The sequence below is a fragment of the Engystomops pustulosus genome, chromosome 3 (assembly GCF_040894005.1).
Source record: "Engystomops pustulosus chromosome 3, aEngPut4.maternal, whole genome shotgun sequence".
NCBI lineage: Eukaryota > Metazoa > Chordata > Amphibia > Anura > Leptodactylidae > Engystomops > Engystomops pustulosus.
Window position 1 is genome coordinate 37106209 of NC_092413.1, and position 25561 is coordinate 37131769.

Consider the following 25561-nt stretch of genomic DNA (forward strand, 5'->3'; position numbering starts at 1 on the left):
ATGTAATTGTCAACTGATTTTTTACAAAGTTCCGTTCATATGTTGGCAACTGTAAGCCAGGAAATCAAGACATCTAGTGCACAATGGATTTGGGATGGAGCGGAATATGCTCCTTCAGTCTAGAAACAACTAGGAAGTAATTGCATGTGTTACATTGTTGATAGATATACAGGCGGCTGCTATGCTCTATGCTATTGTGCACACAAGGAATGAAAGGAAAAGCTGGGGATTTATTACCCCAAACTAGAGCGCACATTTCCAGCAGGAATACTTCTCACCCTGTTTATTACACTTTCAATCTTCCAGCCTGGGAAATACAATTCCAAGAAAGCAAAGCCATTTTAATAATGAGAAAGCCACAAATTATGTCTCCATTTTCCTCTAACTGGTTCAGTAATTCAAATTTATGTCCGGCTCCGATAGAGAGTCTGGTAAAGAGAGCAGACAGCCTGCGTCCTCGTAACGGGAGCGGTGAGAAGACAGTCAGGTACAGTAGAACAGAAGCCGCTCCGTCATGCAGGAAGACATTCATCATCACAAAAAGAGTTTAGCGCGAGACTTTCAATTTTGTACACGGGCAATTGAGAAGCTAAATAGCAAACATTTACCCTAACAAATATGTGAAATTCACAATGTAAACAGGGGTAATGGATTGAATAATCAGCGGAAAACTTGGCACGATGACTGAGTCTTCGTTAATGATTGTTGGCATACAGGGAAGTTATTTCCAGAGTAGTTAATCTTGTGTTATCGCGCTTAAAATAGACTTTTTAAAGGGAAGCTAAACTTAGAAAATAATAAGTAAAAGGAACCAATAAAAAACATTCTCAATGTATAGTGAATTGCAGAGAGAACAAAGGGGGAGCGACCTCCTGGATCTAGACAACTTTTCTCCCAAGCTAATGCACTACAATGGAATAAAATAGATGATTCCTAAGAAACAAATTATTTATCCACATACACAGCGTATGTAGCATCCAAACATTACCTTCTTTTACATGTCACAATGTGCTGCCTATGGACAATTCATATACACTGTATACTAACCGTATCACTAACCCCTTTACATGGCCAAGCATAGTCCCTTACAAAAGGCCCAATGATTATCCATTTTGAACTAGTGGAGCATTTTTTATTTATTTTTAATGGGTGGTGCCGTGCCAGCCTATGCCAAAGTTGTGTGATCTGAAAAATACATTTGATATGATTGAACTTCATACTGCTGGTCAACCAGTCATAGAAGAATCTCATCTTATCGATCCCACTCATAGCGAAATTTATGTAACCATTGATTAGACATGAGCGATACATAATATTTGCTTTATGGATTGATACAACTGAAGACAATCTCACCAAGGCACTCACAATCTCACTTTACAAAGCTAATTTTCCTCTGCTTGATACTAAGTTGACTGGGCTTGGTTCTGCAGTCTAGTTCTCCTGGCTGGGACCCACATTTGAATGTGATGTTCTGTAGAAGGTTGTTTGATTGACAGGTCAGCAGCCCATATGAGCAGGGCACGTGTGTGCACACATGGGAGAGCACAAGGCCTGCACCAATCTGCTTTTCCGGTGGTATCTGATCACTCCATATATACCTGCCTGATCATTATACTTGGGCTTGATGTTGTCTTTCTAGCTCATTGCTGATATTCTGAGTTGTTCTGCTGTGATTCTGACCTTTTGCCTGAACCTTGACTACTAACCTGCTTTACTATTTTGCACCTCACCACCATCTTGGTTTTCAACCCAGTTTGTCTAACTTACTTCCTTAAAGTCACCTATGATTCAGCACAGATTGTGGGAAGCTCAGGGCTCACACATCTTCCCTGTCTAGACAACTAAATTGTCCATCTAACAGCTATGAATATAATGAACATAATGAAATAAAAACTATAACGTTAAAATATCTATTTAAGTTGCAGTATACTGTTTGTATATAGGTAACAATAAAACTGGAAATTCAAAATATCACTTAAAAAAATAACCAGTAGGTTTCCTGAGGTATAAGTGTGTGTATTTGTTGCTGCAATTTTCCACGTAAAAAAAAATTTGCTGACTATAATTTCAAGTCATCCATTACTCTAACATTTCAAATCCTTAAGAGTTGAGCACCAGAGACAGATCTGTCTATTCGACAATCTTACAACAATTTGATGAATAACTGGAAAGTTACCTCCTAATGTTAGACACTGATCTTAATCGTTTCTGATAGAGTATGTCACACTAGGAGACGTCGGCTTTGACTATATGACATACTGATGGCTGGTGCTTCACAATATTGAGCTGTCCTGGAAATCTCTTTTAACTTTACACTGACTTTGGTGTCGTAATAGACTGTATTATGGACTCACCTTATAGTATATTACATTTGATTCCAAGAAAATTAACAAAACTGTTAAAAAGTTAAATGAAACAGAAAGTAGGGGATTATAGTATGGGCAGTTTGGGCTTCAGACCATAGCAAATTGCTTCTAGGTGGCGGGTAGCCACCAAAATTAGTCATCAATTCTGATACTGCCCTTGAGATGGAATCACCAACCCTAAAATCCTCATAAATATTTGCTAGCTCTAAACACGTATACAAAAGGGCCTCAGGGACCTTAACACGCCCTCCAAAGGTCCTTAAACTGCGGAATGGAAAATTGAAAGAAGGGACCCCCTACTTTTCTTAGAAGCCTGGTTCTGATACAATGGTTAGAACGTGCAAACAAAACCAGTTGTTAGCAACCGGGAGCCTATTGCCCTCCATGGGGACCTATAAGCATCAGCAAGATTGTGGCTGTATATACGTCCCCACGAAGCTTTAGTTAGGAAAAAAGGAATGGATGGGGCTTTGCTCTAAGACGAAACACAGAAGCTACAAATTGCACATCTCTGTGCTCTGTGAGAAGTGAAGAGAAAACAAAGCCCGTCTGAATGCTGTGATCAGTGGTGTTTTGATGGTTTGGACCCCCAATCAATCTGATATTCATAACATATTCTAAGAAAAAATCATCAATATCTATGTCCTGTAAAAATTGCTTAAAGATTAAGCAAGTCAACAAGGCAAAACTACATATACGATACACGTAACCAATGAGCATCTACTTCTTGTTACTGAAGTAATGTGTCTCAATGGTAACAGACCATAAACAAACTCTGTGTGTAGTCATATCCTGTAGTCATGTTTCTCTCTTCTGCCCTTCTGATTCTAAAATTTTTAAGTAATTTCTTTTGTGGTGTCTTACAAGCCGTATATGTGAAAAAAGAAAGGTGAAAGTGACGAGGGTTGGACATCAGCCGATAAAAGTAAAAAAAGAAAAATTCTGTACCATGTGCAAAATTGTAAATATATATCGGCTGCAACTGCTCATGTCAGATCATTTATAAGGATTTATAGGAGTCTTAAGAATTTAAAGAGGTTTTCCAGTCCTTGGACCACATTGGATGCTGGAGAGCAGAAATCATCAGTGGAGAATTTTAGGTACATGTCCTCCGTTCGCGAGCTCCGCCTAACCTGGACATACAGAGCAGCCAATCAGCCAGCTTTATGCCCCGAGCAACTAGGCATGGACACCTAGTGGACACACAAGGCCAATCACAGCCATATCTAGTTGCTCTGACGCCCATCAAGCAACATGTCCGGTAAGATGGAGGTGCCGAAAGGAGGACGCGGAAGCTAATGCTTGGGCCTTCTCATTTCTAGTCATCAGTTTTAGATGAGTGGATTCAACATATCCGATCCCAGAAATACACACTGAGTAGTGGCCATCCCAAGGTACTGCAGGACAACCTCTATGTATTGAAGTAATTTGACATCACTTTCCCAGCAGTCACAACTTTATTTAATTGTTCTCTCTAGTTATACCATAAAAAATAAGCTGAAAATAGCATTCTGTGCAAAATTGTAAACATTGGAAGTAGCGTCTGTTCTGTTGTTCATAAACATGTACTGCAGATTCCCACAAGCCTGATATTCCTTGACAAACTTAATTACTATAAATCTGCATGTCACCATGGGGAAAAAGCCATCAAGAAAGACGTAAATGTCAGAAGAAGTCACTCAGGATTATAACTTGATTAATAAATCAGACACCGTACGGTAAGGCAAACAGCTGAAACCTCAAAGGTGTTCAAACCCCAAAACCTACATAAATAGTTTAGTGATTTTTAAAAATTCTAAAACAAATCGTGTTGAAAGGGTCATACATATATTTTTTCCTATTTGTAATTTATGAATGAATTGTTTTTTTACTGTGCATGTCTGCATTATAGTCAATGCTATCCATAAAGTTTAACAATGGTGACAGAACTCACCTTTGCAATCTCTTCTTGAAATGCTACTAAATTCAGATATGAAATATTCGTCAGATCCGGTCCATACACAATGGTAAACATTCGATATTCTAACCGACCTCCGAAGTTTCCAACTTCCAGCTGCTCTTTCAGCTTAGGGTCCTGAAAGTACAAAAAAAAAATCAAAGTAAATTTCTAATTTCTAATTGTTTTTTGTTTGTGCATTTAGCAGATTTTTTTTTTAAAAAGTGCAAATAGGACGTTAAGTGATTCTTCATTACAACATCTATATAAAATAGGAAAATTATCTCTTTGAAACCCCAAAAAAGTGAAGATACCTTTTGAAAGTACTCAACTATGCTTAAACGAACAATGACTGCTCATAAAATTCCTCTTCATAAAGTGACTATTTATAAGGGTTTCCCCAGGATTAACATTTGTTCCCTATTCCCCACCAAGTGCTAGAATGATGATCCCGAACTCCTCAATGATCCTTTGATGAATGACTGGAGGACCGTGCATGAGATTGATGGAGATGGCTTAATAAAACAGCAGGACACATAAAGACCACCGCTTTTCTAACACTCCTCAAATGCAGTATATAAAATAGGGGAGTCGGAACCCCTTTCATAGTGATCTGTGTGGATTCTAGTGGTGGGGTTTAAACAATGACCTTTCAACTATCTGTTTCTCGATATTGTGTCATTTGTAGTTTCCTTATTTTGGTAGTTCTCCCATCTGCAGACTCCTTCCCTATAAATAGAGTTCATTTGTCAACTTGAAACCTCAGTGAGCTTCTGTCCATCTTACTAGAAAGATGGCATTCAGCATAAACGTCAGGACCAAAAGCAAATGAGGAAAAGATTTTTGGAGCCAAAGTAAGTATCTTTTTGTGCAAAGTTTGTGAAAATTTAATGGCCATTTCAGCCACATCCCCAAATGACAAAATATACTGTAACTTCTTAGTGGGATGTCAAAACCATTATTAAAAAAAAAATCTTTAAAAAAACATATTGTGCTTCTGCTACACAAATGAGCATATTGAGCTTCAAAGCATTTCCCCAGCAGCAGCGACTCTGAGGCTTCCCTCCAATTTTTAAACAAGGGACAATGAGTCATAAATAATATCAGACTAATACATTGATCAGGGGCAGTTAGGAAGTTATGGTTCATCTCAGCCCAAGAGCAAGGGAAGCTATAACTTCTCCAAGGTTCTGGACTTTATACCAGGTAGGAGGGTCCTATGAGCCGTCCTGGGGGTGTGCAGGGGTTTGTGTACTGTTTGTCTAGTGTGTCATTAAGGCAATGAAATATAAAATTTAACCCGTGTTGCTCTTTTATCTTGATCCATGAATCCTATTGGGTTGGTTCCTCACCCTATATAATCCAGCCATGGACTGGGCTCATATTATAGAAGACCTGGTGGCAGCTTATTTGGTTTGATAAGTTCTGTTTCACTGAGGCTAGTGATAGGGGTCTTATAGATATTCAAAGTTGTGATTTATTATTGTGCCATATCCAAAAGTTGTGTGGACAACTTTAAATCACTTCCTGCGCTTCTCAGAACCCGTGCGAAACGTCTCAGTTTCCTTCATACCATCCTAATGGCGTCACCCACTGTGTCTCTTTCTCTCAGTCTGTCTCACTGATAGACACAGGGAGAGCGGAGGGGAAGAGTATGGTGAGTCATAATCTTCTGCTGCAGCCCCTCCTATTTATCAGAGCTCAAACATGTAAACAAAGATCCTTGTTTGCAGACAGCACTAAGTATCATAACTACTAAATCAACTGCACATTCAGGGATTATTATTAAGGCAATAAAGGCACATGGGAAATTTATGTGAAAGATTAACCAACCCCTTTAAGGGATCCTTTAGATTTCCATTTTTATCACTTTAGTATGAAGATAATAACGGAGGTCCAAACCCAGTTGTGAATTGGGCCTAAGATTGGCAGAGGAATAGTTTATCTTTTGTCCGAGGATCAACAGCATTGAAGGGGGAGTGTAGGATAGTCCCATTCACCTTGACCCATGCCTATATGCTGTAACAAAGGTTTGGATGATATGACTATTTCTAAGTCTGGCCTACTGATAGACTATTAAGGCAGCTATAATTAGTGTAAACATTTTTTTTTGTTTTGCCGTTTGGGATAAATGTATTACTGTCAAGCCTCATCTTGTTACCCACGGACTGAAACAAAACATACGGCATTACAGGGGACATCAAATTACATCAGGAATGGTGCAGCCGCACAGCCAAAACATCACAGATATGCAATTAACAATATGATTCTATTTCAGTGTACAGTAATTAAAATAGCGTTACCTTGATACCCTCACTACGTAGCAGAGAAATACAAATTTTACATTTATGCCACTATATCTATCAATAATTTCCAGTCATTTAGTCAGTAAACCTATCGTCCCTCCAGGTAACACATCTCCAGATTTATTTCCACCACAATCAACCAGGTAACGCAGAAAGCCCTCGCCTTACGAAAATCTATTGATCTATTTGTGGCGTCAATTCTTTTTTACTAGAGATTCCTTCCCATAGGCTACATGACCCAATCATGACACCATAACACATATAATCTATCACAATGAACAGTTATCATTCATCATCGGGCAGAATAATCTTGCCTATTGTGACGCAAGATGACAGACCAATCTTATGTGATGACATGGTTCACTGGTCCAAAATAGGTTCACTGTGGTGCAATACATTTAGATAGTAGACCAGTATAGGAGGATGGTCATATATAGTATAACTGTTTACGGCCTCAACCTAGAAAAGAAAAAGACTTATAAAATCCTAAAATCCCATTACCATGAACTCGTAGGTATTGCTTGTTAAAATATCTAGGTTTGCAGCCAGATCTTGTGCAGTGAGCTCTGCAGATTTTTGTGGCCGATAACTTTAAAAAATAAGCATTAGCAAAGCGAGTGTATGAGCTTGGCAGCGAGTGTGCATTGATCCCAAGTGTGTGCAGTGTCATAAGTGTGACTTAGGTTTAAGGGACTTAAGTTTGAGGGGCTTTAGCAGGTAACTTCTGTGTTTTGTGTTACTTTGACTGTAAATTCTTTCTGTGCATATTTATATTGTAATCCCCATTAGAACAATGGACTCCATAAGTGGCATTGCTACACGGTGTACATCCTGTGCCATGTATGCTTTCCTTGAACAGCCGTTCGAGGGGGAATACTGCTGTGTGGGGTGTGTGAAAATTGCTCATCTGGAAGCCCAGATTCTGGATCTAAATGAGCAAGTTTCAAGGCTGCGGGCAATTGATAATATGGAACGAAGTTTGCTGCTCCTGGAGCACAAACTCTCTGGGGAAGATGGTTGTGGGGAGGGAAGTATGGAGGTGCAGAATGAGGGGGCAGCTAGTTGGGTAACATGTAGAAGGCGGGGTAGAGGGAAGAGTTGTAGAGAGTCTAGTCCTGATCTGGTGCACCCCAATAAGTTTGCCAGGCTGGTGGATGAGGGGGATATCAGCTCTGGGGTAGCAATGCTGCAGAAAGACATGGCCGCTAGTAACCAGGGGACTGTCTGCTCCAGTAAGAAGGGTAATGGGAGCACAGGCAAGGTCAGACAGGTGCTGGTAGTGGGAGATTCCATTATTAGGGGAACACACAGGGCAATCTGTCACAAAGACCGTGCATACCGAACAGTGTGTTGTTTGCCGGGTGCTCGGGTTCGGCATGTTGCGGATCGGGTTGACGGATTACTGGGAGGGGCTGGTGAGGAACCAGCGGTCATGGTCCACATTGGCACTAATGACAAAGTAACAGGTAGGTGGAAGGTCCTTAAAAATGATTTCAGAGATTTAGGCCATAAGCTCAGGGCAAGGACCTCAAAGGTAATTTTCTCCGAAATACTGCCTGTACCACGTGCCACACCAGAAAGGCAGCGGGAGATCAAGGAGGTAAATAAGTGGCTCAAAAGTTGGTGTAGGAAGGAGGGGTTTGGGTTCATGGAGAACTGGGATGACTTTTCTGTGGGCTACAGGCTCTACAGTAGGGATGGGCTGCACCTCAATGGGGAGGGGGCCGCTGTTTTAGGGGAAAAAATGGCTAGAAGGTTGGAGGAGTGTTTAAACTAGAGACCTGGGGGGAGGGCAATTACACTTGTGCAGGGCAAATAGACGGTGTACATAGAGAGCTGGGAAGGGTCATAGTCCATGGGGGAGGAAGGGGGGCTGGAATGAGATTGGGGAATAAGGACAAAAGGAATACGGACAGGGAAAACCATATAAAGTGTATGTACACAAATGCCAGAAGCCTCACAAACAAAATGGAGGAACTGGAACTCTTGATGTTGGAACGGAAATATGATATAGTGGGTATCAGCGAGACATGGCTGGACAGTAGCTATGACTGGGCTGTTACTATAGATGGTTATAGTCTTTTTAGAAAGGATCGTATAAATAAAAAAGGGGGAGGGGTTTGTTTATATGTGAATTCTTGCCTCAAGCCCGTCCTGCGAGATGACATCAGTAACGCAAATGTGGAGTCCCTATGGGTGGAGATAAGAGGAGGGAAAAATAAAAATAAAATATTACTAGGGGTTTGTTATAAGGCTCCAAATATAATGGAGGCAGCAGAGGAAATGCTGATAAGTGAAATGGATGCAGCTTCAAAGCATGGTGAAGTACTTATCATGGGGGACTTCAATTACCCAGATATTGACTGGGGGGCAGAAACCTGCAGGTCCTTCAAAGGTAGCAGGTTCTTGTCAACAACAAAAGACAATTACCTGTCGCAACTAGTCCTGGAGCCAACAAGAGGGGGGGCACTGCTGGACCTTATCCTTACCAACAGACCTGATAGGATATCAAAACTACAGGTTGGGGGGAACCTGGGGAATAGTGATCATAATATCATTGATTTTGTATTACGCTTTACTAAGAGCGTTAGTGAAGGGGCAACCAACACTCTAAACTTCAGGAGGGCAAATTTTCAGCAACTAAGGGAAGACCTTAAAGGCATAGACTGGGATAATGCTCTCAAGGACAAAAGCCCCCCCCAAAAATGGGACTTTTTCTCATATATTCTGAAAAAGTCCTGTGAGAAACACATACCTTATGGGAAAAAGCATAAAAGGAACAAGAAAAACCCTATGTGGCTAACTAGTCTTGTAAGGAAAGCAATAAGCGAGAAAGATAAAGCGTTTAAGGTGCTAAAACGTGAAGGTAGCGATGAGGCATTACAGGATTATAGAGAGAAAAATAAATCCTGTAAAAAGCAGATAAAGGCCGCAAAAATAGAGACTGAGAGAAATATTGCCAGGGAGAGCAAAAATAATCCCAAATTATTTTTCAAGTATATAAATGATAAGAAACTAAAAACAGAGAGTGTGGGTCCCCTTAGAAATAACATGGGGGTCATGGTGGAAGGAGACGAGGAAAGGGCCAATCTACTGAATGCCGCCTTCTCAACTGTCTTTACCCAGGAAAATCCCCTGGTGGAAGACACAATGAGGAATAATGTTAATTCTTTTTATAATGTCAACAGTTTAACCCAGGAAGAGGTACGGCGCCGCCTCGCAACCACTAAGATAGATAAATCACCGGGGCCAGATGGCATACACCCCCGGGTTCTGCATGAATTATGTACGGTGATAGACAGACCGTTATTTTTAATATTTGAAGATTCACTGAGGACTGGTTATGTTCCACAGGAATGGCGCATAGCAAATGTGGTACCAATATACAAAAAAGGATCAAATAGCGATCCTGGAAACTACAGACCCGTAAGTCTAACTGCTGTCGTGGGGAAAATATTTGAGGGGTTTATTAGAGATGCTATCCTGGAGTATCTCACTGTGCACAACCTTATAACCCAGCGTCAGCATGGGTTTATGAGAGATCGGTCCTGTCAGACTAATCTGATTGGTTTCTACGAGGAGGTAAGTTCAAGACTGGATCTGGGGGACGCTGTGGATGTTGTATATCTGGACTTCTCAAAGGCATTTGACACCGTGCCACATAAAAGGTTGGTATATAAAATGAGACTGCTGGGAATAGGAGAAAATCTGTGTATCTGGGTAAGTAATTGGCTTAGTGATAGAAAACAGAGGGTGGTCATTAATGGCACATTCTCAGATTGGGTTGATGTTACCAGTGGAGTGCCACAGGGGTCAGTATTGGGGCCACTTCTTTTTAATATTTTTATTAATGACCTTGTAGTGGGTTTACACAGTCAAGTTTCAATATTTGCAGATGATACTAAGCTGTGTAAAGTAATAAATACTGAGGTCGATAGTTTAGCATTACAGAGGGATTTGTGGAAGCTTGAGGGATGGGCAGAGAAATGGTTGATGAGGTTTAATGTAGATAAATGTAAAGTTATGCACTTGGGCCATGGAAACAAAAAGTATAATTATGTTCTAAACGGTCAATTACTTAGTAAAACTGAAGCTGAAAAGGACTTGGGGGTATTGGTGGATGGTAAACTTAATTTTAGTGACCAGAGCCAGGCGGCTGCTGCTAAAGCAAATAAAATAATGGGATGTATCAAGAGAGGAATAGATTCTCATGATAAAGACATAGTTTTGCCCTTATACAAATCCCTGGTCAGACCACACATGGAATATTGTGTACAGTTTTGGGCACCAGTGTATAAAAAGGATATAATAGAGCTGGAACGGGTGCAGAGGAGAGCAACCAGGATTATTAGGGGAATGGGGGGATTAGAATACACTGACAGATTACAAAATTTGGGATTATTCAGTTTAGAAAAAAGACGACTGAGGGGAGACCTCATTACAATGTACAAATACCTGAACGGACAGTACAAGGATCTCTCCAAAGATCTTTTTATACCTCGGCCTGTGACCAGGACAAGGGGGCATCCTCTACGCCTAGAGGAGAGGCGATTTTACCATCACCATAGACAAAGGTTCTTTACTGTAAGAGCAGTGAGACTATGGAACTCTCTGCCGCAGGAGGTTGTTATGGCCGACTCTATGTACATGTTCAAGAGAGGCCTGGATGACTTTCTGGAGAGAAAAAATATCACGGGTTATGGGGATAAAACATTTATTTAATTCTTGAAGGTTGGACTTGATGGACTTGCGTCTCCTTCCAGCCTTATATACTATGATACTATGTAAGAGATGCTAATTTGAGCCAATATTATTCAAAAACCAAAAGAGGTATTGCAAATCTGATCATGGCAATCAATTTCTTATAGAATTCTGATCTTCTTTGATATGTTACATGACCCCCTTCTCTTTGGAAAAACTCATCCTAGATCCAATGTGGTGGATTTCAAGATGGTGGCCATGTTCCAGACATAGCTCAAAAGATAAAAATTCGCCCTCCGTTTTTGTGAAATTGAAAATGCCTTCTCCACTGCAGTAGATCCGCATTCCTAGTCTTTCAGACAGCGATATATCTGCTCATTTACCTTATTACTATATTTCTCATCACAAGCCGTGTCTCAGGAAGATCCTACTATGTGTCGAAACGTTACACACTTTAATACTGGATTGCCTGTACATCATAAATACAGAGATGTTTTCAATTTCGCAAAGACAAAGTGCCAAATTTTTATGATTCGATGCACCCGAGCTAATCTGGGAGTGATGTGAATTTCATCTTTACATCGATAAAAATATATGCCCACCTATTACTTGCTTTTTTATCAGATACTGGGGCACATTTACTTACCTGTCCGTAGAAAGTAGACTGTCCGACCATCATGCACTGTGCCGCGATTCACTTAGATCGTGCAACAGAGTTCACCTTCTTCTTCCTGGTGCATGTAAGTGCCTGAGCTTACAACACAATTTGAAAGTGAAATCCTGCTCTCTGTCCGAATCAGTCGGACCGTCCAACGCCCCTCTCCCGATTTCTATCGCATGAAAGCCAGCGCAGCTGTGCCAAAATCTGATCGCATGTGACACAATCACCTATTAAATATCTGTTACAGCCATGCAAAACTCAAAAATGTCGGAAAGTGCGGCAAAAGTGCGTCCGCGGACCCTTAGTAAATACGCCCCACTGTATATAATTTTCCCTTTCATCGTTTCTGAAGAAGAAAGTTGTTTTACAGATCATTTAACTAGATCCAATGTAAAGAAAGGAATTCTGGAGGATTACAGCTCTGAAGCCTACAGGATTATAAATGAAGCTCTGGATTATTTTACAACAGCCTAACAATCACAATTTTGTATATTCAATGAAACCCAAAGCCTGAAATATCCCTTCCCCAACTATTTTGCAAGTGTTCTAATAATGTTTAAAATCTTATTTTCATATAAATTTGACCCTTTAGCTACAATCTGTACTTTGTTACAATAAAAGTCAATCCAAAGATGAAACCCCTTTCCCCAGCCCCAAACTTCAACTCATCAGAGATCTCAAGACGTCACAAAATCCGTATTGAGAGCAAACCAGTCCTCACTGAAGTAAAACTAACATCATCGCTGGTTATAAAACTGATGGAGAGGAAGCGAAGCCACAAATAACATTTGTGTCCGTAACATTCCTTTGATTTACACATGGAAAATAGGATGTCTGATGTAACAATGCTATGTAAAACTCACGGCAAATAATCCTTCACTGGAAACATATGCTCAGGATTTTGTCCAGATGCTAACACTCAGATGAGTGTTCTCTAAAAATTGTTACAAGAGAGTCAGACAACTACAGTACAATGTATGTTACTTCTGAGAGTTGTGTCCATTCTGTAGATCTAGAAGGTCTACAACGTGTATGGAAGATCCTAGTAACTACTGAGAAAAAGTCCCCAGATACCATACAATATCAATGTTGACTATAGCACCACCATGCAACTTTTACATGGCTCTAAAAGTTCTATTATCCATAGAAAATTATATTTTTCATATTATGACCTTTTTAATTGTTTCTTAAACATTACCTGGCTCCCTGCCAGCAGTGTGTTGTGAGTCCCGGGGAGTAGAGCAGTTCAAAAGTTTAAATGAGAATTGCTTGTGGTGGTTAACTGATGTAAGTGTGGGGTGGGGAGCAGGGGAGAGGCTGAGGGAGGGAGAGGGAAATGAGTGAGTGTGAGGGTATAGGCATTGAAGAGAACTTAATACAACCAAAATGTTGAAAGTACTGAAACTTAGATCAAATGGATGCCAGACAAATAATTTTATTCAATTCACAATTACACGGCAACAAAAGAGTAGCAATAAAAGTATAAAAACAGAGAGTGCCAGAATGCATATATAATCCAAAAGCCAATAAGAGGAATAAGATACAGTGTATAGAAAAAAGATACCACTTAGAGCCATATATATAAGTTCCAACAATTAAGGGAACCCGCAGTACCTCGTATGGAGTAAGCACTAGAGTGGAAATACCTATACCTGTAGGGCAGGCACACGCTGTACACCCCGACACGTGTTTCGCAAGTAGCTTTATCAAGGGGAGTGAACTTGTGGCATATTAACTGCAGTCCCTCCACCCCCAGGACTCACCACACACTGCTAGTGGGAGCAAGTAATATTGAAGAAACAAAAAGCTGTGGAATTATACAGATACACAACAAAGGCAGTTATGTAATCAACATGGCAGCGGCTATTGGAACCTGTCATCATGTAAAAATTACCTTCCTGGTGACAGGTTCCCTTTAAACCCACTTTCCTGAAATATGAAATAAATCTCTGCCTAGAAATGGATGATAACTGTCTTTTTGGAAAGGTTAGATTTTTAGGCCAAACGTTTTTATTTTCTCCAGCCGAACAGTAATCTCTGCTGTTAGTTTTGGCAACCAATATTTTAAGGGTCTCACCTGCCATGTGAGTGTTCCAGGATTGGTAGAGCACTGGAGAGCCTTGTTAGTATTTAAGGTGCTTAAACTAAGGGAGCTGATTGTTACATGGGATGCCTGGAATCAGGGTTTTGTTATTTAGGTCCAAGAGGAGGTATAAAAATAACAAACATTATACACTATACTCAGCACTCTCTGGCGCTTTGGTTTAGCACAGGCATCCCATCACTACCTGCCTCTATGTATATAAAAAGGCTCAGAGGTGATGCTAGACTGGAGCGCCAGTGAGAGGTGAGTATAGTGGGTCATTAGCACTTACTCTGCACCCAACCCTCCCCCTCAGCAGATATACAAAAAATTTTTGATCCTTGACAACCACTTTATGTTGCCTTCCTACCTTAGGTGCCAAGAGCAGGTTGCCCTCCCTAGAGCTAGAGCCATTTTTGATTGGTTGGGCAATAACAGTAACTTACTATGAACAAGTCCTGTTATTTTGATGCAGCTCTGACCCAGTCGTCTAGTCAACACACTTGGCCTTAGTCAAGTGGCCCAGATATTATACTTTTCCATGTTATTTCCTTTCAACACATAAACCTCCTTAAAATGTGGCAAAGTGATCCAAAAAAAATGACTTTTTGTTGTTTTAATCTATTGGCTCATAGCTCTATTTTCTCTCCATGGATCCATCAAATCCTACACATAGAGACTTTTACACTTTTGTATATTTTTATATTATTTTTTAAAGTCATTTTTTTCTGTGACTTGACTAGGATTTTTTCAATCAAAATGAATCTTTCTATAGGAACAGCTAAGTAAATGTTTGCCACTGTGACGTATCAGTCCACTTATGTCTATGTCAAATATTTTATCTTCTGGAAATTGTGCTGTAAGTCTGAGTGTCAAAGAGTAGCTTAATGCTATTCCTTGAAGGTTTTACTGTGCCTTCAATTTTCTCCGACACTAATATGAGAGAGTGGTTGAAATATTCTACCTGTCACATATCATCAGCCGATATAAAGCTATAGGCTTACCATCAAAAGACTGTGAAACGCTGTCTTTCCGAAAAATCAATAGATTTTGTTTCTCTTTGCCTTAATAACAATGGGAAGCGTAGCTGAGCTTTATTTGTTTGTAATCCCTTTTATAGACTGAAATAAAAAGAATAACTACTGCACTGAATCACCTTCAATGGTGGATAAAAGGATTTTCTGTATGTTTCATTAATGAAGGACGATGTGTAGCTCCCAGTTTAGCTCAAAAATATTCCCTAATCTACAACAAAAGCTTCTTTGAAATGTTACATTTTCCAGTTTAAAGGGGTTGTCCACTTTCAACAAATACCTGATATTGTTTGTGTAATTAGGAGTTTTACAATTTTCCAAGTCTGTTGATAGTATTGTATCCAATGTGTATTTGTTGTATGTGCTTGAATATGATGTGTATATACTCTATAAGTGTGTGCATATGTGATGTGTATATGCTGCATGGGTGTATATGGTACTGTATGTATGTGTATATTCTGTATATATATGTAATGTGTATATATGTAATGCTATAGATATGTTTATGCTGGATGTGTGTATTTGCTGTTTGTATATGTGGTGTGTATATGCTGTAGGTATGTTTATGCTGTATGTTTGTATATGCTGTATGTAAATGTGGTATATACATACTTTAGGAATGTTTATGCTGTTTGCATGTATATGATGTATGTACGTGTATAAGCTGTAGATGTGTTTATGCTGGATGTGTGTATATGCTGTAGATGTGTTTATGCTGGATGTGTGTATATGCTGTATGTTTTTCTGTATGTTTCATTAATGAAGGACGATGTGTAGCTCCCAGTTTAGCTCAAAAATATTCCCTAATCTACAACAAAAGCTTCTTTGAAATGTTACATTTTCCAGTTTAAAGGGGTTGTCCACTTTCAACAAATACCTGATATTGTTTGTGTAATTAGGAGTTTTACAATTTTCCAAGTCTGTTGATAGTATTGTATCCAATGTGTATTTGTTGTATGTGCTTGAATATGATGTGTATATACTCTATAAGTGTGTGCATATGTGATGTGTATATGCTGCATGGGTGTATATGGTACTGTATGTATGTGTATATTCTGTATATATATGTAATGTGTATATATGTAATGCTATAGATATGTTTATGCTGGATGTGTGTATTTGCTGTTTGTATATGTGGTGTGTATATGCTGTAGGTATGTTTATGCTGTATGTTTGTATATGCTGTATGTAAATGTGGTATATACATACTGTAGGAATGTTTATGCTGTTTGCATGTATATGATGTATGTATGTGTATAAGCTGTAGATGTGTTTATGCTGGATGTGTGTATATGCTGTAGATGTGTTTATGCTGGATGTGTGTATATGCTGTATGTATATGTGGTGTGTATATGCTGTAGATATGTAGATATGTTTATGCTGTATGTGTATGTTTATGCTGTAAGTGGTATGTGTATGTGGTGTATACATGCTGTATGTGTATAAGTAAATTAAGGTGTGTGTATATATGAGTGTATAAATGTGTGTGATTGTAACATGTGTGTATGTATACTTTTTAAGGGGGAAGTCTGCTACGGGGCCCTGCCTCTCCTAGTTACACCCATGTGGACAGTTAAGTGACTTGGGAGACACCCTGATTCCCGAGGGGAGCACCTGTACTAGAGGACATATCCTACTGTAGGATTATGCAGTGAGAGATATGGCCTCCAAATCATCCAGACACATCCATAAAACAAGGAAAATACAAAAACTGCAACTTGTTTTTATTGAAAACATATTATATGTTATACACAAATATACACAAAACTGGAAGATTTTCTTACGCTATACAGGACATAAATAATTTTGGGTCAGTTAACATAATCCAATATTTCCATGTGAATCATTTTAAACCATTGTCATATCTACACTACTGTATATACTACTGTATGTTTTTGCATAGAAAAAAAGTTTGTCTTAGTTTTCAAAGCATCACAAAATATCAACCACAAAAACTTTGCAGCCCTATCAGATGAGAAATTCATATGGTACATTCAGTGCGATGTCAGACATTGCTTGCCATCTTGTTTTATTTCGGAAACCTTCTTATACCTGAGCTTCAAAGATTTCAGTTCAGAAAAGTCGCTGGATGTGCGAGTGAACTTGGTAAGGGCAGTGGTTACTCAGCAACGGCTTCTAGATTCACTTTTTAGCTTTGAATTAAAAGTTATTCTTTTTAGTAAACTATATGGTAACATTGCAGCTGTTCTGTTTCAAAGATCATTGGATAATACAAAAATTTGTCAAATTATATAATTTTTTGTGGCTAAAATGAATAAAGAAACATTGGGGCACATTTACTTACCTGGTCCCTGTGCGAACCCCGAGTTGCGTTGTCCGACGAGGATGAAGTCTTCTGCAATTCACAAAGATTGTGCGCCCGAGATCCTGCACGTGTCGCTTCCCTGCTCAGGTCCGCCGGAGTTCACCTTCTTCTTCCCGGTGTATGTGAGTGCATGTCTTGCAAAACAATTTGACGTAGTCCGAATCGGTCAGATCATCCGGCGGCCCACCCCCCGGCTGGTACAATCCCCTAAAATGTCGGAAAACCTGACGGAAATGTGGCCGCAGTACCTTAGTAAATAAGCCCCGTTATGTGAGATTAAAATAATGATATAGATTAAATATATTGATGTAGATAAGGAATAGAATGGTCTCAAAAAGTTACACAAAGCTATAACCATATTTACTGGTACATGTGAAAAGCTGCCCCTTATACAGAGATTGCCCCTGTTAGACTGCAATGCATAATACAACCACAAGGGCCACACAAAGACATACATGGTATACACAAGACTTCTCTGGTATGACTTTTTTTTTTAAAGCTGGTTATCATTCATCATATATCTCAGGCTTGGTGGATAAATGTAAATAATTACACAACAATGATTCCGTCAGCCAGTGTCCTGAAGGGGATTTGCATGAATATGAAAAACCTTAAGATGGCAGTGGCCACTATAGGGAAAAAAAACTTTCCTAGCTCTGCTAAACTCAGACCAGAAAATGAAGTCTCCTGGAAAACGGAAATGCTATCCCATGTCCTACTTGGCCAGTCATTAGAGGAAGCAGGTCCTGTGAAACCCAAAGCTTCTACATTGGTGGAGGGCCCAAAATCTGAAGTACCAGAGCAACACAGGAACAGATAGTAGGATTGGGGAAAATATGTGTTCTTGTTTTTTCTTACTCTGGGCCAGGCTCAATGTGGGTTAAAAGGGAACCTGTCACCACATTTTCACAAATACAGCTAGTGGTGGGTTCCCATAGAGCCCTATAAACTAACAGATACCCTTCTTTTAGCTAAAAATGGTTTCCCTCAGATCCCCATAAATAATCTTTATAATTTTACCTGGTATCCAGGGATATCTATAATGAGTCGAGGGGGTGGGCGGGGGCGGGTGGACCTGGGCAATTGTCTGCAATGCCATATCTCATTTTACTAGGGACACAACACTTTTTTGAAACGAGTTGGAAAACTGTCTAAAAATTGTCTAAAATCTTCAATAAATCTGGCGTAGGGTATTTTAGGTGCATTGTTGTGGCCATTGTTGTGCTCTATTAGATCCAATGACATAAACACTGCACAAATATGACGCCCATCCTCTATTATATGTTTTCTGACTCAAATAATCCTCTACCCTGTATAATCCTTATATTTTCTTTATCTCCAATGCGTTTTGCCGTCCCTCTTCGGCGGCTAACAGATGTGCTCAGGAGCGCTGCGCTCCCCTCCCCACTCCTCACCCGCCATCCATTGCCCTTACAGAATTCATACATCACTCACAGCCAACAGAGATATGAATCAGACATCATGCCAGAAGTAAATTGATTCTAATTAATCTCTCCACATTGAGGAGGTGTGATATATACATTTTATTAGCACGCTGCGCCATAGTCTGGTGTCTGTGAAATAAAAGTGCCACCTGTCCTATATCAAAGAGAATGACAATCCATTTAAGTTGTATTGTCTCCATGGAAACAATAGCAACAGATGTGTATAATGAAGAATGGGAAAACGAGATATGTTAAGGTCCCAATCACGTTACTTTTTTTCTTTTTTTTCCACTCCGCTGCGCAACTGGGGAAATCTGGACACATTCATTTTTAACAAGGCCTTTAATTGCTTGCATTCCATGGTCGGAAATTATGTTATCCACTAGTGAGCTGTATGAGGCTGTAATTACTAAGAAAGCCCTTGATGAATCACTGAAAAGTTATATCAACCATGAAAAGTATGTTTACATCCAAAGGCACAGGGTTTTCATTATAGGCTTTTAGACAACTGTAATATAAGGGAGCAAAATAGGAGGTGGTGGTGATCAAACAGAGGGTGCATGTCCCGGGTTGGTGTATGGTCCTCATGCTGCTTCCGCTGGCTGTGCTTGCTCAGACTTATCCACATGACAGATGAAGGCCCAGGAGGTCTATATAGATAATGAGGATGTCCTCAAAAAAAATATGCTAATTAAGTATTCTGGGGGAAGTTTCCAGAGCCCCTCTGTGCTGCAACTTGTAGGCTGTTACACTGTGCCCCCCCCCCTCCCTCTGCCTGATGTTATCACACTTCAGGAAGACAATTTCCCAACGGGATTAATAAAGTTTTATTCTATTCTATTCAGCAAACGGTGGGAAGGGATGCACAATGTAAAAACCTGTGAACCTACAACGCAGAGGGGTTCCGGTGAACCCCCTAGAACCCTTCTGGCTTATTCACATCATTTTAAAAGTTGATTTTAGAAAGAAGGAGGCCATGGATAACACAAATAAGAAGAAGTCCAGAAATTTGGGAAACAAAGGAATGAAATTCACCTAATATCTGTCCCATATTCCTATTGACTGGTTATGCATTGTTGTGACTGCTCCTTTAAGACATTGGGGCTCATTTACTAAGGGTCCGCAGAGTGCATTTTCGTCGGGTTTCCCGACGATTTCCGTTTTGCGCTGTCACACGTGATCGGATTTTGCTGCATCAAATCGATGGGGGCGGGCGTTCGGACAACTGACGGATTCGGACAACGTGCAGGATTTGACTTTTAGAATTGTGTCGCAAGCTTACAAGCACCGGGAATAAGAAGGTGAACTCCGGTGGACCTCGGCGGGGAAGCGACAGATGCAGGAACTTGGACACACGAGCTTCATGAATCCCGCCAGACTTCATCTTCGTCGGACCTTCCGGATCGGGGATCGCGATACTACCAGGTAAGTAAATTTGCCCCAGTAATTTGCTGAAACTATAATGTGCCTTTTAGATACAGTTACAGTCTGGTTCATGTTATCTGCACACCTTATGATCCTACTTGCTGGGGAAGATGTGTGAATGGCATCAGAGGGCGCAGGTGGTAATCCGCTGCCCGTTATAGCAGGTGAAAAGATGTTTAGTGGTAGTGACATCCAATTTACACAGAAAATAATTCATGTTTTTCTTTAAATCCGGACCCTGCAGATCTGTAAAATGATTCTAATAATGTGTGCACTCAGATGACTCAGATTTTTAGTCCTTTACGGACACAGAGACTAGAGATGGCCTGGATACTGGGATAGCAACATCAGGATATCATCACCCCTTGTATTATTCGCCATACTTTGTAAATAGTCACGAAAAACATCTCAGTTATATGTACTGTACAGACAATCCGCAAGAAACGGGAGTCCTGCGCTGCACCGTGAAAAGACCGGTGCTATGGTAACATACCTCACTTTGTGCAGCTGGTTTGAGGCAAAATCATGAAAGAGACACTAAAAACTTCTCAAAAGCATCACAGATTCTTGTCAGAGCTCACAGGAAGCAAAGGGCAGATCATTTATGAAAGGATCTATCTATTCAATTCAAAGAAGCTTTATTGTCAAGACAAAATCCAAGTTAGCATTGCCAAAGCCTACCATAACAATCAGGTGTAATAAATCAGGGACACTCAGGCCACGTGCTACCCGTATTGGACCGTTTTTGTAGGAGTAGCACACGGCCACATTCACTACAATGGGCAATAGGGTCATCCATTGAAATAGTTGTACAGTATCATGAGCGAGGCGTAAAAATTTATAAAGCATGTCCTATTGTCTCCTGTACAGGCGGTCCCCTACTTAAGAACACCCGACTTACATACGACCCCTAGTTACAAACAGACCTTTGGATGTTGGCAATTGACTGTACATTAGTCCTAGGCTACAATAAACAGCTACAAAAGTTTTCACAGGTGTTTGCAATTGAGCTTTATTGTTAATCCTGGTTCTGATGACAACCCAACATTTTTAAAATCCAATTGTCACAGAGACCATAAAAAATTTGTCTGGAGTTACAATTATAATATATACAGTTCCGACTTACATACAAATTCAACTTAAGAACAAACCTACAGAACCTATCTTGTATGTAACCCAGGGACAGTCTGTATTTCCGTACCATATACAGTGCCTACAAGTAGTATTCAACCCCCTGCAGATTTAGCAGGTTTGATAAGAAGCAAATAAGTTAGAGTCTTCAAACAAGAGCAGGATTTATTAACAGATGCATAAATCTTACAAACCAAAAAGTTATGTTGCTCAGTTATATTTTAATAAATTTTAAACATAAAAGTGTGGGTTAATTATTATTCAACCCCTCAAACCACCAGCATTCTGTTTGGTTCCCCTAAAGTATTAAGAAGTAGTTCAGGCACAAAGAACAATGAGCTTCACATGTTTGGATTAATTATCTGTTTTTCCAGCCTTTTCTGACTATTTAAGACCCTCCACAAACTTGTGAACAGCCTCATACATGGTCAACATGGGAAAGACAAAGGAGCATTCCAATGCCATTAGAGACAAGATCGTGGAGGGTCACAAGGCTGGCAAGGGGTACAAAACCCTTTCCAAGGAGTTGGGCCTACCTGTCTCCACTGTTGGGAGCATGATCCGGAAGTGGAAGTCTTATGGAACTACTGTTATCCTTCCACGGCCTGGACAGCCTTTGAAAGTTTCCTCCCGTGCCGAGGCCAGGTTGTCCGAAGAGTCAAGGCTAACCCAAGGACCACAAGGAAGGAGCTCTGGGAAGATCTCATGGCAGTGGGGACATTGGTTCCAGTCAATAGCATAAGTTACGTACTCCACCGCAATGGTCTCCGTTCCAGACGAGCACGTAAGGTACCTTTACTTTCAAAGCGTCATGTCAAGGCTCGTTTACAGTTTGCTCATGATCACTTGGAGGACTCTGAGACAGACTGGTTCAAGGTTCTCTGGTCTGATGAAACCAAGATATAGATCTTTGGTGCCAACCACACATATGACGTTTGGAGACTGGATGGCACGGAATACGACCCCAAGAATACCATCCCTACAGTCAAGCATGGTGGTGGCAGCATCATGCTGTGGGGCTGCTTCTCAGCCAAGGGGCCTGGCCATCTGGTCCGCATCCATGGGAAGATGGATAGCACGGCCTACTTGGAGATTTTGGCCAAGAACCTCCGCTCCTCCATCAAGGATCTTAAGATGCATCATCATTTCATCTTCCAACAAGACAACTACCCAAAGCACACAGCCAAGAAAACCAAGGCCTGGTTCAAGAGGGAAAAAATCAAGGTGTTGCAGTGGCCTAGTCAGTCTCCTGACCTTAACCCAATTGAAAACTTGTGGAAGGAGCTCAAGATTAAAGTCCACATGAGACACCCAAAGAACCTAAATAACTTGGAGAAGATCTGCATGGAGGAGTGGGCCAAGATAACTCCAGAGACCTGTGCCGGCCTGATCAGGTCTTATAAAAGAAGATTATTAGCTGTAATTGCAAACAAGGGTTATTCCACAAAATATTAAACCTAGGGGATGAATAATAATTGACCCACACTTTTATGTTTAAAATTTATTAAAATATAACTAAGCAACATAACTTTTTGGTTTGTAAGATTTATGCATCTGTTAATATATCCTGCTCTTGTTTGAAGTTTGAAGGCTCTAACTTATTTGCTTCTTATCAAACCTGCTAAATCTGCAGGGGGTTGAATACTACTTGTAGGCACTGTACGCCATAGAAACCTATGGAAACGTCTAAAATATGTTGCATATGGTTGTACACCGTAAGCTGCTGCATATTTGTAAAGTATCCAAGGATTATGGGGTTGAGCATGCTAGTGACATCATTTGCAAACCCACCACATTTTATACAGATACCGAATGGATACAGTGACATTGGTGCGCATACAGTCAAAAAACAGCCATGTATATACGACCGATGAAGTACATGACAGAAAAAAAAGCTTATGTTCATGTGAAAGGAGTCTTTTTACTCATAGATCCAGACACCATGATTGTGGTAATATTCTTATACTATATGTTATCCATGGCCTACTTCCTTCTAAAATCAACTTTTAAAATTATGCCTGTGTAATCCAGCTGTAAGTGCAGGGAAGGGAGATCTACTCTGCTCATTTTTACAACCTGTGAAGCTACAGGTTAATTTTAGAAGGAAGGAGGCCAAGTATAACAAATTTAGGAAAATTACCATAGTCACAGTGTCTGTTTTTGGAGTTAGTGTCCCTGGTTTCATGATTGATTTTGATGGTAGATCTCCTTTAATATTAGGATTGTGGGAGATGAGGTCAGTGATAGGGTGTGGGCTGATGGAAACAAGATTAAGTGCGACAGGTTATAGTAGTCAATTGGATATCGCGTGTATCTCAGTCCATGACAGGCAGTGATATTTTGTGCCGCTATGGCCACTGTGGTATCTTCATGTCCCACAGGATGGACATCTTCAGAAATTTTCCAAAAGTTTCTTTTAGAATACCCAACTTATCGCACAAAATACAAATCCTCTGTACCTTAGTGAAATTAATAGTAAGAGTAAAAGTCCTCTCCTCGTGTAAAACCGTATCCAATCAGATAGGGTTCCCCTCTGGGTTGGTGACATGTCTGATTGGGCTGGCTATCTGGCTCAGTTCTAAGATATGCTCCTTCTGTGCCTGGGTTTTTACCAACATTTCATAATTGAAATAAATTAGTATTTTTCAGGGTTTTTATTTATTATAGAATAATAATAGAGAATTATCTTCACGACAGATTGAATGTGGCTCCTGAGTGATAAAGGGCCACATGAGATAACACTAATACATGATAACATATGGTAGTCACTGTCAATACAAGCGTTGTGCCTGCATCCGATATGTACACAAACACGTCAATCTTTTTAAATGTTTCCCTGGGACCGGCAATTATTTTTATCTCGTCTACTTTGGCTTATCTATATATATGTAAATGTTATTTTGAATAAATCATCTAAGAGCATTACCCATCAAAATGTGCTTTTATCAAAACTTGTTTTCATGTGTAGTCCCGGGAGTAGGGGGGTTTAAGAAAAAGACAACAAACATAGGCGCCCAGACCCTATAAACATAGAAGATGCTGGTTGTTTGCTTTTCTAGGACAACATTTTTTCATTTATTTCATCCTGCAAATAATACAGCCTGAGGCTTTATAAGATTTTTGCATCTATGCAAATATCTCCATACGTTGATACATGGAAGCTCCGAAGCATGATGGAGACTTTTCACATCAAAACCATACAGCGCCTTAACCTGATCCTGACAGATACAAAACCACTGAGCTTCTAAGAAAAAATCCCAGATAAATTACAAGTCTATATGTGGGCAAGGCAGAAAAACATTTTTATTGTCATGAATAACTAATAAACTGTTATCTGTTGCTTTAGAGAATATTGTTTATTCAGTTATGCAAATTAGTTTTTGGTGAACGGGTAGAGGAGCCTTACCCATGTTCTTATTTCGCTTCTGCCCAGAACTCACACATTCAAATTCAAACATTCAAAATTCTTTTTAAAAAATGCAAACGTTATTTTAACGACCTTTAGCCTTTGATTTCACCAAATGTTAAGGGCTTTATAAAGTAGGCAGAGTTATCACCACCGCCTGGCCCCGCTCTTCTCTGTACTGCACCTCGCTCCAATAAAGAAAGTTTGCCACGTTGGTGAGTGCCACCTTGTTTCTCTTTTGAATTAGAGTTATCACCAAGATGGCCGCCACTGGAAACTACAAGTCTCATGATCCTTTAGTTCTCAGTAATTAATCCTCTCTCTTTATGCTTTGCTCCCACCAATGATGTAATAGACTTTCCCACTCTGTAACCATAGTAATGATGTGTAACTGCCATCACCACAACACTGGCCATACTGGATGCACTGCAACCAACCGACTACTGCCAAACTTAGTGTTGATCACATGACCTGCCTGTGCAGCTGCAGGACATGTGATGTGGACATGTGACCAGCAGCCATCTTCTGTCCTGTGTCTGCTCCGCATGGAGAAAATCAACGGACTGATTAAAGGGCCGGTAGCATTTTAATTCTTCATTACAGTCTATGTCAACAGCATTTTTCTGCTAAGGGGAGCAACATTTTAAATAACAACTCATTACATATTAGCTTATATTTTAATATAATTAAATAATCTGGGTTATGAATTATGCATATCCCTGGAATACCCCTTTCATAACC

At 40.0% G+C, this 25561-nt stretch overlaps 1 protein-coding gene across 3 annotated transcripts in view; it reads right to left on the reverse strand.

Annotated features, from left to right (window-relative positions):
* Window positions 1–25561, reverse strand: part of PLCB1 (phospholipase C beta 1) — a 457336-nt gene that overhangs the window by 190236 nt on the left and 241539 nt on the right. For all 3 annotated transcript variants that reach the window (XR_011854040.1, XM_072140489.1, XM_072140490.1), the window contains one exon: window positions 4300–4440. Coding sequence is in view for 2 of the 3 variants with exons in the window: in XM_072140489.1 (XP_071996590.1) it covers window positions 4300–4440 (141 nt within the window). In the remaining variant the exon portion in view is untranslated. The remainder of the gene's footprint in view (window positions 1–4299; window positions 4441–25561) is intronic.